Here is a 15,635-nt window from a genome sequence, read left to right as displayed (position 1 = left end):
ACAATGCTAAGCATACGGATGATCTCTGCGCATGTGCGAGACATCGACGCTTAAAATTTCAATTAAATATTTAGACATCAAATATTATTTTTGGAAGTATAAATATTTGTCGAATTCCTAGTATATATAGAATAAGTATGGAGAAAATTAATTAAAAAAATAAATATAAAAATAATTAATCAAAGGCTTCCAGTCTCGAACTTAAGACCACCAAAAAGAATTCTAACGCGAAAAGCCGTTCAACACACTAGGCCACACAGCCCTCAGACAGGGTAGCAGTCTAAGATTCTTGACACCAATAACCAAGTTTAAAATGTGAGGGAAAACTAGTTCTAAATGTACAATGCTAAGCATACGGATGATCTCTGCGCATGTGCGAGACATCGACGCTTAAAATTTCAATTAAATATTTAGATATTTTGACATCAAATATTATTTTTGGAAGTATAAATATTTGTCGAATTCCTAGTATATATAGAATAAGTATGGAGAAAATTAATTAAAAAAATAAATATAAAAATAATTAATCAAAGGCTTCCAGTCTCGAACTTAAGACCACCAAAAAGAATTCTAACGCGAAAAGCCGTTCAACACACTAGGCCACACAGCCCTCAGACAGGGTAGCAGTCTAAGATTCTTGACACCAATAACCAAGTTTAAAATGTGAGGGAAAACTAGTTCTAAATGTACAATGCTAAGCATACGGATGATCTCTGCGCATGTGCGAGACATCGACGCTTAAAATTTCAATTAAATATTTAGACATCAAATATTATTTTTGGAAGTATAAATATTTGTCGAATTCCTAGTATATATAGAATAAGTATGGAGAAAATTAATTAAAAAAATAAATATAAAAATAATTAATCAAAGGCTTCCAGTCTCGAACTTAAGACCACCAAAAAGAATTCTAACGCGAAAAGCCGTTCAACACACTAGGCCACACAGCCCTCAGACAGGGTAGCAGTCTAAGATTCTTGACACCAATAACCAAGTTTAAAATGTGAGGGAAAACTAGTTCTAAATGTACAATGCTAAGCATACGGATGATCTCTGCGCATGTGCGAGACATCGACGCTTAAAATTTCAATTAAATATTTAGATATTTTGACATCAAATATTATTTTTGGAAGTATAAATATTTGTCGAATTCCTAGTATATATAGAATAAGTATGGAGAAAATTAATTAAAAAAATAAATATAAAAATAATTAATCAAAGGCTTCCAGTCTCGAACTTAAGACCACCAAAAAGAATTCTAACGCGAAAAGCCGTTCAACACACTAGGCCACACAGCCCTCAGACAGGGTAGCAGTCTAAGATTCTTGACACCAATAACCAAGTTTAAAATGTGAGGGAAAACTAGTTCTAAATGTACAATGCTAAGCATACGGATGATCTCTGCGCATGTGCGAGACATCGACGCTTAAAATTTCAATTAAATATTTAGACATCAAATATTATTTTTGGAAGTATAAATATTTGTCGAATTCCTAGTATATATAGAATAAGTATGGAGAAAATTAATTAAAAAAATAAATATAAAAATAATTAATCAAAGGCTTCCAGTCTCGAACTTAAGACCACCAAAAAGAATTCTAACGCGAAAAGCCGTTCAACACACTAGGCCACACAGCCCTCAGACAGGGTAGCAGTCTAAGATTCTTGACACCAATAACCAAGTTTAAAATGTGAGGGAAAACTAGTTCTAAATGTACAATGCTAAGCATACGGATGATCTCTGCGCATGTGCGAGACATCGACGCTTAAAATTTCAATTAAATATTTTGACATCAAATATTATTTTTGGAAGTATAAATATTTGTCGAATTCCTAGTATATATAGAATAAGTATGGAGAAAATTAATTAAAAAAATAAATATAAAAATAATTAATCAAAGACTTCCAGTCTCGAACTTAAGACCACCAAAAAGAATTCTAACGCGAAAAGCCGTTCAACACACTAGGCCACACAGCCCTCAGACAGGGTAGCAGTCTAAGATTCTTGACACCAATAACCAAGTTTAAAATGTGAGGGAAAACTAGTTCTAAATGTACAATGCTAAGCATACGGATGATCTCTGCGCATGTGCGAGACATCGACGCTTAAAATTTCAATTAAATATTTAGACATCAAATATTATTTTTGGAAGTATAAATATTTGTCGAATTCCTAGTATATATAGAATAAGTATGGAGAAAATTAATTAAAAAAATAAATATAAAAATAATTAATCAAAGGCTTCCAGTCTCGAACTTAAGACCACCAAAAAGAATTCTAACGCGAAAAGCCGTTCAATACACCAGGCCTCGCAGCCCTCGGGCAGAGCAGGAGTCTAAGATTCTTGACACCAATAACCAAGTATAAAATGTGAGGGAAATGTAATTCTAAATGCACAATGCTATGCATAAGGATGATCTCTGCGCATGTGCGAGACATCGACGCTTAAAATTTCCATTAAATATTTAGATATTTTGACATCAAATATTATTTCTGGAAGTGTAAATATTTGTCGAATTCCTAGTATCTATAGAATAAGTATGGAGATAAATAATTTAAAATAATAAATATGAAAATAATTAATCAACGGCTCCCAGACTCGAACTTAAGACTACCAAAAAGGATTCTTACGCGACAAGCAGTTCAATACAAAAGGCCACGCAGCCCTCAGAGAGAGCCGCAGTTTCAGATTCTTGACACCATTATCCAAGTTTAAAATGTGAGGGAAAACTAGTCCCTAATGCACAATGCTAAGCATACGGATGATCTCTGCGCATGTGCGAGACATCGACGCTTAAAATTTCAATTAAATATTTAGATATTTTGACATCAAATATTATTTTTGGAAGTATAAATATTTGTCGAATTCCTAGTATATATAGAATAAGTATGGAGAAAATTAATTAAAAAAATAAATATAAAAATAATTAATCAAAGGCTTCCAGTCTCGAACTTAAGACCACCAAAAAGAATTCTAACGCGAAAAGCCCTTCAACACACTAGGCCACACAGCCCTCAGACAGGGTAGCAGTCTAAGATTCTTGACACCAATAACCAATTTTAAAATGTGAGGGAAAACTAGTTCTAAATGTACAATGCTAAGCATACGGATGATCTCTGCGCATGTGCGAGACATCGACGCTTAAAATTTCAATTAAATATTTAGACATCAAATATTATTTTTGGAAGTATAAATATTTGTCGAATTCCTAGTATATATAGAATAAGTATGGAGAAAATTAATTAAAAAAATAAATATAAAAATAATTAATCAAAGGCTTCCAGTCTCAAACTTAAGACCACCAAAAAGAATTCCAACGCGAAAAGCCGTTCAACACACTAGGCCACACAGCCCTCAGACAGGGTAGCAGTCTAAGATTCTTGACACCAATAACCAAGTTTAAAATCTGAGGGAAATCTAGTTCTAAATGTACAATGCTAAGCATACGGATGATCTCTGCGCATGTGCGAGACATCGACGCTTAAAATTTCAATTAAATATTTAGATATTTTGACATCAAATATTATTTTTGGAAGTATAAATATTTGTCGAATTCCTAGTATATATAGAATAAGTATGGAGAAAATTAATTAAAAAAATAAATATAAAAATAATTAATCAAAGGCTTCCAGTCTCGAACTTAAGACCACCAAAAAGAATTCTAACGCGAAAAGCCGTTCAACACACTAGGCCACACAGCCCTCAGACAGGGTAGCAGTCTAAGATTCTTGACACCAATAACCAAGTTTAAAATGTGAGGGAAAACTAGTTCTAAATGTACAATGCTAAGCATACGGATGATCTCTGCGCATGTGCGAGACATCGACGCTTAAAATTTCAATTAAATATTTAGATATTTTGACATCAAATATTATTTTTGGAAGTATAAATATTTGTCGAATTCCTAGTATATATAGAATAAGTATGGAGAAAATTAATTAAAAAAATAAATATAAAAATAATTAATCAAAGGCTTCCAGTCTCGAACTTAAGACCACCAAAAAGAATTCTAACGCGAAAAGCCGTTCAACACACTAGGCCACACAGCCCTCAGACAGGGTAGCAGTCTAAGATTCTTGACACCAATAACCAAGTTTAAAATGTGAGGGAAAACTAGTTCTAAATGTACAATGCTAAGCATACGGATGATCTCTGCGCATGTGCGAGACATCGACGCTTAAAATTTCAATTAAATATTTAGACATCAAATATTATTTTTGGAAGTATAAATATTTGTCGAATTCCTAGTATATATAGAATAAGTATGGAGAAAGTTAATTAAAAAAATAAATATAAAAATAATTAATCAAAGGCTTCCAGTCTCGAACTTAAGACCACCAAAAAGAATTCTAACGCGAAAAGCCGTTCAACACACTAGGCCACACAGCCCTCAGACAGGGTAGCAGTCTAAGATTCTTGACACCAATAACCAAGTATAAAATGTCAGGGAAATCTAGTTCTAAATGCACAATGCTAAACATACGGATGATCTCGGCGCATGTGCGAGACATCGACACTTAAAATTTCAATTAAATTTATAGATATTTTGACTTCAAATATTATTTATATATGTATAAATATTTGTCGAATTCCTAGTATCTATAGGATAAATATGGAGAAAAATAATTCAAAAAATAAATATAAAAATAATTAATCAAAGGCTTCCAGACTCGAACTTAAGACCACCAAAAAGGATTCCAACGCGACAAAGCCATTCAACACACCAGCCCACTCAGCCCTCGGACAGTGCAGCAGTCTAAGATTCTTGACACTATTAACCAATTTTAAATTGTAAGGGAAAACTAGTCCCTAATGCACAATGCTAAGCATACGGATAATCTCTACGCATGTGCGAGACATCGATGCTTAAAATTTCAATTAACCCTCTGTGCCTTTTCATTCTACGTCGGAAACCTTTAGAAATGGAAGGAAATTTGACTCGTATTCTCTCTCAGAATGATTTCGGTTTTCCTAATGAAATGTACAGCAAGCACCAGCACGATTTTTTCTTCCCCTTTTCTTCTTCACGGGTGGTCGACACACCCTGGGGTATGCGCAAATTAACGCTTATTCATGTCAGATCTTATTGCTTTTGTTTATTTTGTAAGGCTAGAAAAGTCAGATGGTTTCTAGGAATAGTGTATGGGGAGACAGTTTTGTTGCTTTTTTCCCCTGATAGTAGATAATATCGCTTTGTAAAAAGTTGTACAGAGCAAATATAAACAGAAAGGTTTTCTCTTAATTTTTGGTAGGTATTTTAACGTCAGAAACTTTCATCGGTCTCACTATATATATATATTTAAAATAAGTAATTAATGAGGATTCAAATTCCATTCATATTTCGTTATTATTCTTTCAAATAAATCATTGTAATATTTTTGTACTGAGTAATCAATATTTGAATAGCATTTGTCTAAAATTAGGACTAAACACAAATAGTTCTGTCAATCAGATGTGCATAAATAACAATATATAACCGATTTATCATTAAAATAGCATTATCTTCTATTGTAATAAAATATGCAAATCAGCAAATTGATTGAGTAGCTTAAAAAAGTACAATTCTAGAGCCATATGATTTGCTACTTATGTATTAATGACCCAGGCTCTAAAATATATCACAGCAATTTTTTAAAGTTCAATACTTTTTTTAATCATTTTTTTATTGAAAAATAATGGTATATTCGCTTTTAAATGTTTCAAAATAATGAACATTTCAAGTTAAAACCTCATCAAATATATCAGGGTAAATGCAGATTAAATGACCTTATTTAAAATTTATTTTTGAAATTATAGACTGTTCTATTGATTTTAAAATGTTTTAGAAATTTATTAAAATTATCGACTTTTTTTGCGATTTTTTAACCATCTTTTTTCACTATTTTGTGTGCATATTCAATGAAATTGCTCTCTTCAAAAATATTCAAAGGCACAAAAAAATGATTCTTTTAAAATATTATACAGGAGCATTTCATTCCTCGTAAATTTCGATACATTTATGATATTCTTTAAAAAAATACAATGTACGTAATAATTTTCTAATTTTCGTACATTCCAAAAAAGAAAACTTTATTTATTTATTGCTATTTCTGCTAGTTTTATCAACAACAAAAAAAAAAAAAACGTAATCGACAAAAGTTTCAATTGTGCTTACATAATTTTATAAAATTTACTGTGGAAAAGTAATTGATGATTTAAATATGTAAAATTAAACTTGTAAAGCATATGTTGCATTAACGTATCTTTGCAACATTCCGTTTTCCTTCTCTTTCTAATGATCGCTAGGAGTGAAGATAACAATCACCGAAAACATTTTTTTTTTACAATAATTTATGACGATGGATTCAATAAAAGAATAAGCGTCTTGCTTTGGTTGGAACCGTAACAATTCCACAAATGAATTAAGAAATTTTATGTCTTAGAACTGTATTTGAAACAAAGTTTGGAAATTTTAATTGCTTACTAGAAAAGTTTTTACTTTTGTTGATTACCTCCATAGACATAATAAAAATATCAAACTATGTAAGTAAATGGATTTAGTGAAGAAATAGTGATATTCGTATTTCAGTGAAATTGGGATGTATAAATTTTACAAATATTTGACAGCATAGTTTGAATACTCTTGAAAACCAGCGTAAGAGGTAACTGGTTCCTTATTTAGAAGTAATTACCGGTGTAAGCAATTACTTTCATTTATGAAAGTAGCCCTGTTGTATCCAGAATCATTGACATTAGCCTTGAATCGGTTTTGCAATACACAAAAATAAAGATTTTTTCTTTTTTTTCTTTTTTTTTTAATTAGTAAAAAAAAGTTTAGTAGTTACGCGTAGGACATAAACACTTCTTATTTTGATTATAACTTAGTAAACCGTATTCTAAATTATATTACGACAATTGTTCCGACCTGTCACTGTGCTGCCCTCTTGCGGCGAAAGGAAAAACACTTCAGTGTATCTGTTGAGATTTGCAGAAACAAACTGTTTCCCTTTCTCCTAAAGCTTTTAAAAGTAAAAATAATCAGACATCTAAATTGAGAGCAACTTCGTTCAATCCATTTATTTTGACTCTGATTTTTACATGTTGCCACTTTCAAAAAGTGAAAGTACTACAAGAAAGTAAGACAATGTTTCGTTCCTGGTTTTACCAGTGCAGTCTCTTTTAACAATCCTCCCACCTTTTGATTAATGACACATAAATTAATCAAAACACTAATGAAACAATTATGAAACTAAATAAAGTTAAATAGTTAAAAATTCAATTCTTAGTATAAAATTTACTTAATTAGAGTTCAAGTAATAAATCTGGATGGGAGTTTAATTTGTCTTCCAGATCTAGTCACGATAGTTCTAAACTTCTGGGACAACTCTGGAACAGAATTGTTCATCGGTGATTCTGAAATTATATTTTCCTTTTCAACTGTTTCAGTTTCATTTTTCTCATCTGACTCCATAGATGAAGGTATTTCGAGGGGGGATATTTTCCTTATTGGTCGAACTAATTCTCCGGAAGCGGTTTTGACTCGAACAACACGAACATTGCCGTCTTTTCCTGGATATATCTCAGTCACTTTGGCTAGAGGCCATAGCACTTTGCGCTTGTTGTCACACTCGGCGAGAACTATATCCCCAATTTTTATCTGTCTAGAAATTAACATTGTTGATGGACGTTGAACCAATAAGCTGAGATATTCCAACCTAAATCTTCTTCTCAGAAGTTCTCGCACATTTTGAAGTTGTCTAAGTCTCTTGTTGAAATCAATTCGATCTAGGTGATCCAAATCAGGTGCACCAAACTCTGGAATTTCACCTAAAAACAAGGACGGTGTCAAAGAAATGAGATCGTCAGAGTCCTCTGTCACATATGTAAGGGGTCTGGAATTCACAGTTGATTCGCAGTAGCACAATACACTCATTAACTCTTCGTAGTTTAAAGACGCCTGGCCCAAGATACGACGTAAAAGTTTCTTAATCATTTGCACAAGTCGTTCCCAAAAACCGCCCCACCATAGTGTTGCTGGTGGACTAAACTTCCAGTCTATCTTAAGTATGGCAGCTTCCCTTCCAACAATATTCCAATCAATTGACTCAAAGAGATTGTTGGATCCGACAAAATTACTACCATTGTCGCTGTAAATTATCGATGGCCGCCCTCTACGCGCAATAAATCTTCTAAATCCAAGTAAAAATCCCTGAGTAGAGAGGGTCAAAATCAGTTCCAAATGAACCGCTCTGAAAACAGCACAGGTGAAAAGTATGATCCAGGCTTTACTCTTGTTCTTCAAAACTAGTGGGACGGCTAAATCTACTCCCACAATTTCGAAAATCTTAGCATCTCTAACTCTATTTTCGGGCAGAGTAGCTGGCACTGTCTGCAGTCCTTTAGCTTCATGCCTTCTGCATCTAACACATCGAGATAAAGCTCCTCGGATAGTTGATCTGCTTTTGATAATCCAAAAGTTTTCTCGAAGTTTGGAGATTAATATATGTATCCCGGCATGAGACAAAGATACATGTTTATGAAGTATCAACTTCTCCACAACTGCATGCTTCTTCGGAAGCAACATGGGGAAAATAAAATTGTGATTGTCCTTTCTTTCAGTTAATCTGGTCTTAACACGTAAAATGTCTTCCTCATCTTTGAACACACTAAGTGACTTCAGCTTCTTTATGTCTTCTGAAGAAAATGAATCATGTTGAATAATTTTTACGATATATTTCTCTGCTATTTTTAGCTCATTGACCTTTAACTCGCCGTCTTCTCTTTCTACTTTTGTCTTCTGGCAATTTCCTATAAATCTGTGTATCCAACCCATCATTCTTAGTATTTTCGTGTATTTTGAAAAGTAGTTGAAGACTCGTGAAGAAAAATCTTCAACATGGTTTAATGACGTCATTACTTCTCTGCGTTTTTCTTTGTTAGCCTCCACTTTGTCATCGATTGGCGCAGAATGAGGCCATTCTTCTTCCGACAATGCCAGCCAATGAGGCCCCTCCCACCATCTGGATTCAATAAGTTTCTTCATTGAGCATCCTCTTGATGGCATGTCGGCAGGATTTTCTATACCATGTATATGGTGCCAATTTCTAAAATCTGTCAGGTTCCTAATTTCTGAAACTCTATTATTCACAAACGTTCCCCAAGCTTCTACATTCTTTATCCAGAAGAGTGCTGTTGAAGAGTCGGTCCAGTAATACTCTTTTGAAATTACGATCTTGAGGTTCTTCTTAATGAATGAAGCCAATCTTACTCCAATAAGACAAGCAAGCAATTCAAGTCTTGGTATAATTATTTTCTTCAGCGGAGCTACTCTGGCTTTAGCTTGCAATAATGTCACTTTGACTTCATCTGATTTTTGGCTTCTTAAAAATACTACACTCGCATAAGATCCCTGTGAAGCATCGCAAAATGTGTGGAGGCTAAAAGACTGCCCATCGGTCTGAGTAACTTGCCTAGGAATCTTTACTCATGCTAACAAGGGCAATTCTTTAACCCATTTCAAGAATTTTCTTTTGATTTCCTCAGGCAGCTCTGCATCCCAGCTTAATTTAGTTTCCCAACTATTTTGCAAGTATATTTTTGGTCGAAGCGTGAAAGGACAGCTAAAACCAATTGGATCGAAGATTCTCTGTACAATTGATAACGCGTTTCGTCTTGTCACTATGATGTCATCTAAGTCGATATTAGGTATGTCACAAAACAGTGAATCTTCAAACTTATCCCACATAAGACCAAGAACTTTTAGTGGTTCACTCATTGTCGATTTCACATTGCTCTTCTCTGTCTGCTCCCACCCTCTCAAGTCGAAGTTACCACTTGCCATCAATCGAGTTGAGTTTGTAATAAAATATTCTGCTTCTTCATTCGAATTGACTGAGGTGACACAGTTATCAACATAAAATGAAGATTTCAATTTTGAAGCTGTTTCTTTTAGAGAAATATCACACTGATCCACATGCGAATTAATCACTGCACCTAATAAAATTGGGCTGCATTTTAATCCAAAAACTACTCTGCAGTGTCGAAATTCTCGTATTTCCTTTTGTTCAGAGTCTTTCCACCACAGGAATCTCAGAAAATCACGATCATTTTTTGAATAGATATCTGAAGAGAAGCTTTTTTGATATCTGAAATAACGCCTATTTTTCCTCGTCTGAAATCAAGAAGCAAGCTTGGTATTAATTCAATTAAGTTTTCACCTTTTGAGAGATAGTCGTTAAGGGAAAGAAACTCCTTCTGCTTACACGAAGCATCAAAAACTGGTCTTATGGATGTTGTAGAGTTCTCTTTGAATATCGGCCTGTGTGGAAGGTAATGGCTGTGCACACTTTTCTCCTCTTCTGGTACTTCTTCGATTATTCCGGATTTAACCCATTCTTCGAACACTGCATTGTAAGCTTCTGTTTTATCTTTCATCATGAGTTTCTTTGTCGTGGAAATTAGTCTTTTTTTCGCTACTTCTCTGTTATTGGGTAATTCGTCTTTCTCATTGATCCAAGGTAAAGAGATTTCATATCTATCCTCTGATCTTTTTAGGGTCTTGTGAAAATGATCCCATACTGCTTCTTGTAATTCGACATCACTTCTATTTTCTTTGGAATCTGTAATTCCCAATGCTTCTAGTTTCCACAGGTTTTCTATGTCGCTACTGTGAACCAACATGGACGTCATCAGGGAGGACATAGACACATTACTTTCTGAAGTGTAATAATTTATTCTACCCATAACTGTCCATCCGAGCAAAGATTCAACAGCAACCAATCCGTTTTCTAATTTGTGAACTTTTCCCGTCAATAATGCACCTGCGACGTCTGCTCCAATAAGGATTTTTATTTTCAAATCTTTTCTTCCAACATCAGAGACAGTGATACCTTTTTGCTTCATTTCTTCTATCCATGGTCCAGGCTGCAAACTGGTCACTGGTCCACAAATCTTTAATTGTTCTAAAAGGTTTAATCTTCTAGAATAATTGCCATATAGGCTACTAAGAGACACTTCATAACGTTTGTGGGTTTCTCTCTTTGTTGTGGCTCCTCCAAAAAGAGCATGAATCAAAGTTTCTGTTCCATTTGAATGGCACCCAATTTCTTCAGCCGTTCCTTTTAATATATATGAACGCTGTGATCCAGTGTCAATAAGTGCCCTTACCGTTTTCTGTCTTTTATTAGATTCGATATTCACTAATAAAGTTTGAAGATACACTTCATCTGGATAATTAAAACTGGTACTTGCTAAAGATACCTTTTGTGCATCCTCCTCCTTAATTTTATCATCATCTTTCTTTTTACATGTTTGTAAGTCTGGACACATTACAGCCCAATGTCTTCTTAAGCATATCAAGCATCGAACAGTTGACCTACATTGCTTGGCCCTATGTCCAATTTTTAGGCAGATGAAACATCCATTCCTCTTCTTAATTTCATCATTCCTTTGAGTTAAAGTCATTTTTTGAGCCACAAAACAATTTTGGCTTTCATGTTGTTTCTCACAAAAAATGCAAGAGTTCTTTTCCCCAAGGTTAAATGTTTTCTTATGGCCCGAGAATAATTCATTCGCAGTAGGCACGGAATCTTCATTTTGGAACCTTTTATCCTTTCTAACTTCGTTTCGTGCACCAAAATCAAATTTAAACCCAGCTTTTGCCAGAAAAATTCTCTGCTCTCCCTCAACTTCATTTCTCAAAAATAACAATAATTGTTTTAATTTTTCGGAATAAGTATTTTCTTCTGTGATTATTGATGCATGATTTCTCAGCCAAACTCTTAATAACTCCTCAGGAATACACGATTCAACGAGTGGAAATAATATGGCAGAGTATTTGTCGCTTGTCATTCCAATTGATTCCAATGAACGCAAATAGGATTCTAATTTGTCGTACAGCTCGGACACACTGCACCTTTTTCTTTGCTCAGTTACATTTTTAATAATTAGACTTAACAATTCTCGTATATAAAATTCCACTAAAAGTTCTTCCCGTCCGAATCTATTTTTCAAGCTTTCTATGACTTTGAGATAATTTTCCGCGGTTGCCGGGAAGCTATTGACAATCTCACGTGGTCTAGTACCAGGTATAGTAGCTTGGATTAAATAGTGGAATTTGTCTTTATTTTGAATTTCTTTATCATCATGAATTCGTTAGTATTGCCCCCAAAATGGCAACCAATCTTTAATGCCCCCACCGAATTGTTTTAATACTATTTCAGGCAGCTTGAGTTTTCGTTTGTTTAAGTTTGGAGACACACTGGGGACGGATTGCGCAATTTGGCGGGAAAAGAACATTTCAACTTTAACTTAAATCAAATCTAATTTTTCCTTGTATTCTTCGACGCTTTCCCATTCACTATTAAACTGCTCTTCAGAAGAATATTCTGAATCTAAAATTTGAATATCATAGAGCGAAGTTCGTCCGATAAACGTTCTAAAGTTGTCAATTTTGATCTTATAAATTCTTCGTCCGGGTTTTCTTTTTCTATTTCAAGTTTAATTCCGTTACATATTCTCGTAAAAGATGCTCTAATAGGTTTTCTTTTCTGAATTAGTGCTTCCATTTCCATAAACTTAAACAAAACAAGAAAGCAAAAGTAATAGATCGTCTGACCTTGAACGCTCAAAGCATCCGTTACTAAAAGATAAATAAACTTTCTGACCTGTATCTTTCTTGCTTATTTTCATAAATCACGTCCGGGTCACCAAATGTGGAGATTTGCAGAAACAAACTGTTTCCCTTTTTCCTAAAGCTTTTAAAAGTAAAAATAATCAGACATCTAAATTGAGAGCAACTTAATTCAATCCATTTATTTTGACTCTGATTTTTACATGTTGCCACTTTCAAAAAGTGAAAGTACTACAAGAAAGTAAGACAATGTTTCGTTCCTGGTTTTACCAGTGCAGTCTCTTTTAACAGTATCGTGAGCGAGTGTGTGTGTGGTAGCAAGGCAGCGCCTGCTAAGCAATGGCCAGAATAAAAGGAAAAAGAGTCCAAAATTATTCTTGTGTGGTGATTTTTTAATAATCTGAGAGCAATCGACGAAAATTTAGTGCGTGTGTGTATATATGCTCCGTCTCGGAGGAGGTGAAATAGCGATCAGCGATGGATTACGTTTTTTTTTTGTGTGTGTGTGTGTGAAAATATGCGAAGTGGATTAGAGTAGGCTTAGGAACCGAAACTTGTAGCTTGAGTGGTGTTTTCTGTTTCTGTTCTCTGTGTTTTCGCGTATTCTCTCGTCCCAATTCTCAAGGATAATTATTGTGAGTCAGTGTTCAATTACTTAAATTTTCATTATGTCTTTGTCTAGTTTGAAGAAAGACGAATTAAAGAGTTTGTGTACGGAACTAGATATTGAATTTGCATCTTCCGCTAAAGTTGTAGATTTGATAAGTATAATTGAGAATAGTGACATTTATTAGCAAAGAATTGAGGTTGTGAAAAATTTAATTAAAGAGATTTCAGACGAAAGAAGTAAAAATTCGGATCAAGCCGAAAATGAAAGGCGTTCATTAGAACAAAAATTGGAGATTGAAAAACTTTCGCTTTTGCGTGTAGAGAAAGAAATAGAGCTTTTAAAGCTCAAATCCTCATCGTGTGAGCTTAGCGATAATGAACAAAGTTTTAGTTTAGAGAATTTAATTAAGAGTATCAAAGTTTTGACGATTCCTGTTCCCAAAAACGCTGAATGTTTTAATCTCTTTTTCAATTCACTCGAAAAAGCTTTCAAAACAAAAGGAGTTAGTGATAAATTTAAAGCGGAAATTCTATTAAATCTATTAGGGGATAGAATTGGTAATTTAATGGTTTATATTAAAGAAGAAGTGTTGAGTGACTATGAAAAAATTAAATCTATTGTCTTAAAACAATTTCAACCAACTTATCAAGAATGTCTAAAACAATTTAAAAGTGCAGTAAAATTGCCAACAGAAAATTATGCGCAATTTGCTTCAAGAATTAGATCTGTTTTTGAGTATTGCATTCAACTTCGTAATGTGAATGATTTTTCTAAATTGTGTGAGTTAATGGTTTCTGATCAGATTTTTAGCACTCTTCCTCAAGATTTAAAAAGTCATATCAGTATTAAACAAGGAGAATCTGTTTTTAATGTGCAGGAATTAAGTAGAGAATGTGATTTATTTGTGGCTTCTAAAACTGGAACCAAAATTGAGTGCAGTTCCTTTTCCCGCGCAGTCGTTACGAATAAAAATGAGCAAAGGAATTTCGGTAAAGGAAATTTTGACAATCGTAATAGAAATGTTTCTAAAGTGTTCTTATCGAATACTAATTATAAATGCGTTATGTGCCAGAACAACCACTCAATATTTAAATGTCAGGAATTTCAAAAACTTTCTGTTAGTGATAGAGTTGCATTTGTGAAATCCCAAAACTTATGTTTTAAATGCCTCTCGCCAATATGCAATGTGAAAAAGTGTTCTGCAAGAAATTGCTTTTGTAATAAACCTCATAATTGGTTACTTCATTATCCCAGAGAGTTTGATCATTTCAGTGGGAGTGGTAAAAGCGAAACTAGTACCATAGTTAATAAAGGGGAAAGTTCAAATTTAAACCCGGAAGTTAATTCCTTTTATACAACTTCTTGCGCAACTAATGAAAATGTGCAATCGACATTTTCAGCTACGAGTACGGTTGAAAATAAACAAATGAGAACTGTATTGTTAAGCACGGCTAAATCTTATATTCGAGATAAATTTGGGAATCTGCAATGTGTTAGAGGGTTGCTGGATGTAGGAAGTCAGTCCGATATTATGACTTCGGAGTGTGCAAACAGATTAGGGTTAAAACAAGAAAAAATAAATGTAACAATTTCATGTTTAAATAATTCCTCAATGACTGTTACCAAATTTATTAAAGTTGAAATTTCAAATGCTGATAAGAGCTTTAAGCAAAAATTTGAGTTTCTTGTTGTAGATAAAATCACTGAGTTAACCCCAGTTAAATATTTAAGTGTTAAAGAACAAATTCCTTCTAATATTAATTTGGCTGATAATTTTATGGTTCCCCAAAAAGTTAATTGTCTCCTAGGTGCTAAATCGTTCTATCATTTGTTGAGGCCAGAAAAGATCTACTCATCAAATGCAGAGTTGTTTTTTCAAAATAGTGTTTTTGGATTTTTGGCTTGCGGTAGTGTAATGGAATTTGATTCCCCAAAAATTCATTGTGGGTTAATTATTGATGAAGATTTAAACAATACCATGAAAAAATTCTGGGAACTAGAAACTGTTGAGTTAGAGACCCCTAAATCCCATGAGTCAAAAATCGCTGAGGAACATTTTGTTAAAACTTCATTATAGAGAGCCTAGTGGGAAATATGTAGTCACAATCCCACTTAAAGAGGAACCTAGTTGTTTAGGCGAGTCTAAAAGTATAGCATTAAAAAGATTAAATTCACTTTGGAGTAAACTATCTCGTGATAAAACTTATTTAAAATTGTATGAAGAATTTATTAATGAGTATGAAAATTTGGGACATATGAGAGACTTGACGCATGAGACAGAACCAGAGACAGTGTATTACATGCCCCATCATGGAGTATATAGACCAGAGAAAATGACCACTAAGCTTCGTGTAGTATTTAATGCCTCTAGTGAATGGGAGAAGTTTTCAAACGAGTTACAGTGCATTAACAA

The 15,635-nt window shown here is 33.8% G+C and overlaps 1 protein-coding gene across 1 annotated transcript in view; it reads right to left on the bottom strand.

Moving 5' to 3' along the window:
- Positions 1–11,309, bottom strand: part of LOC129962218 (uncharacterized) — a 96,916-nt gene extending 85,607 nt beyond the window's left edge. The window contains exons 1-3 of the mRNA XM_056075959.1: positions 10,244–11,309; positions 9,493–10,103; positions 7,537–9,390 (exon numbers count right to left, since the gene is read on the bottom strand). Coding sequence (XP_055931934.1) covers positions 7,537–9,390; positions 9,493–10,103; positions 10,244–11,309 — 3,531 coding nt within the window. The remainder of the gene's footprint in view (positions 1–7,536; positions 9,391–9,492; positions 10,104–10,243) is intronic.
- Between the last annotated feature and the right edge of the window lie 4,326 nt (positions 11,310–15,635).

The sequence above is a fragment of the Argiope bruennichi genome, chromosome 1 (genome assembly GCF_947563725.1).
Source record: "Argiope bruennichi chromosome 1, qqArgBrue1.1, whole genome shotgun sequence".
Lineage (NCBI taxonomy): Eukaryota > Metazoa > Arthropoda > Arachnida > Araneae > Araneidae > Argiope > Argiope bruennichi.
Note: the sequence above shows the minus strand (reverse complement) of the source record. Positions and strands in the feature narration are given on the sequence as shown.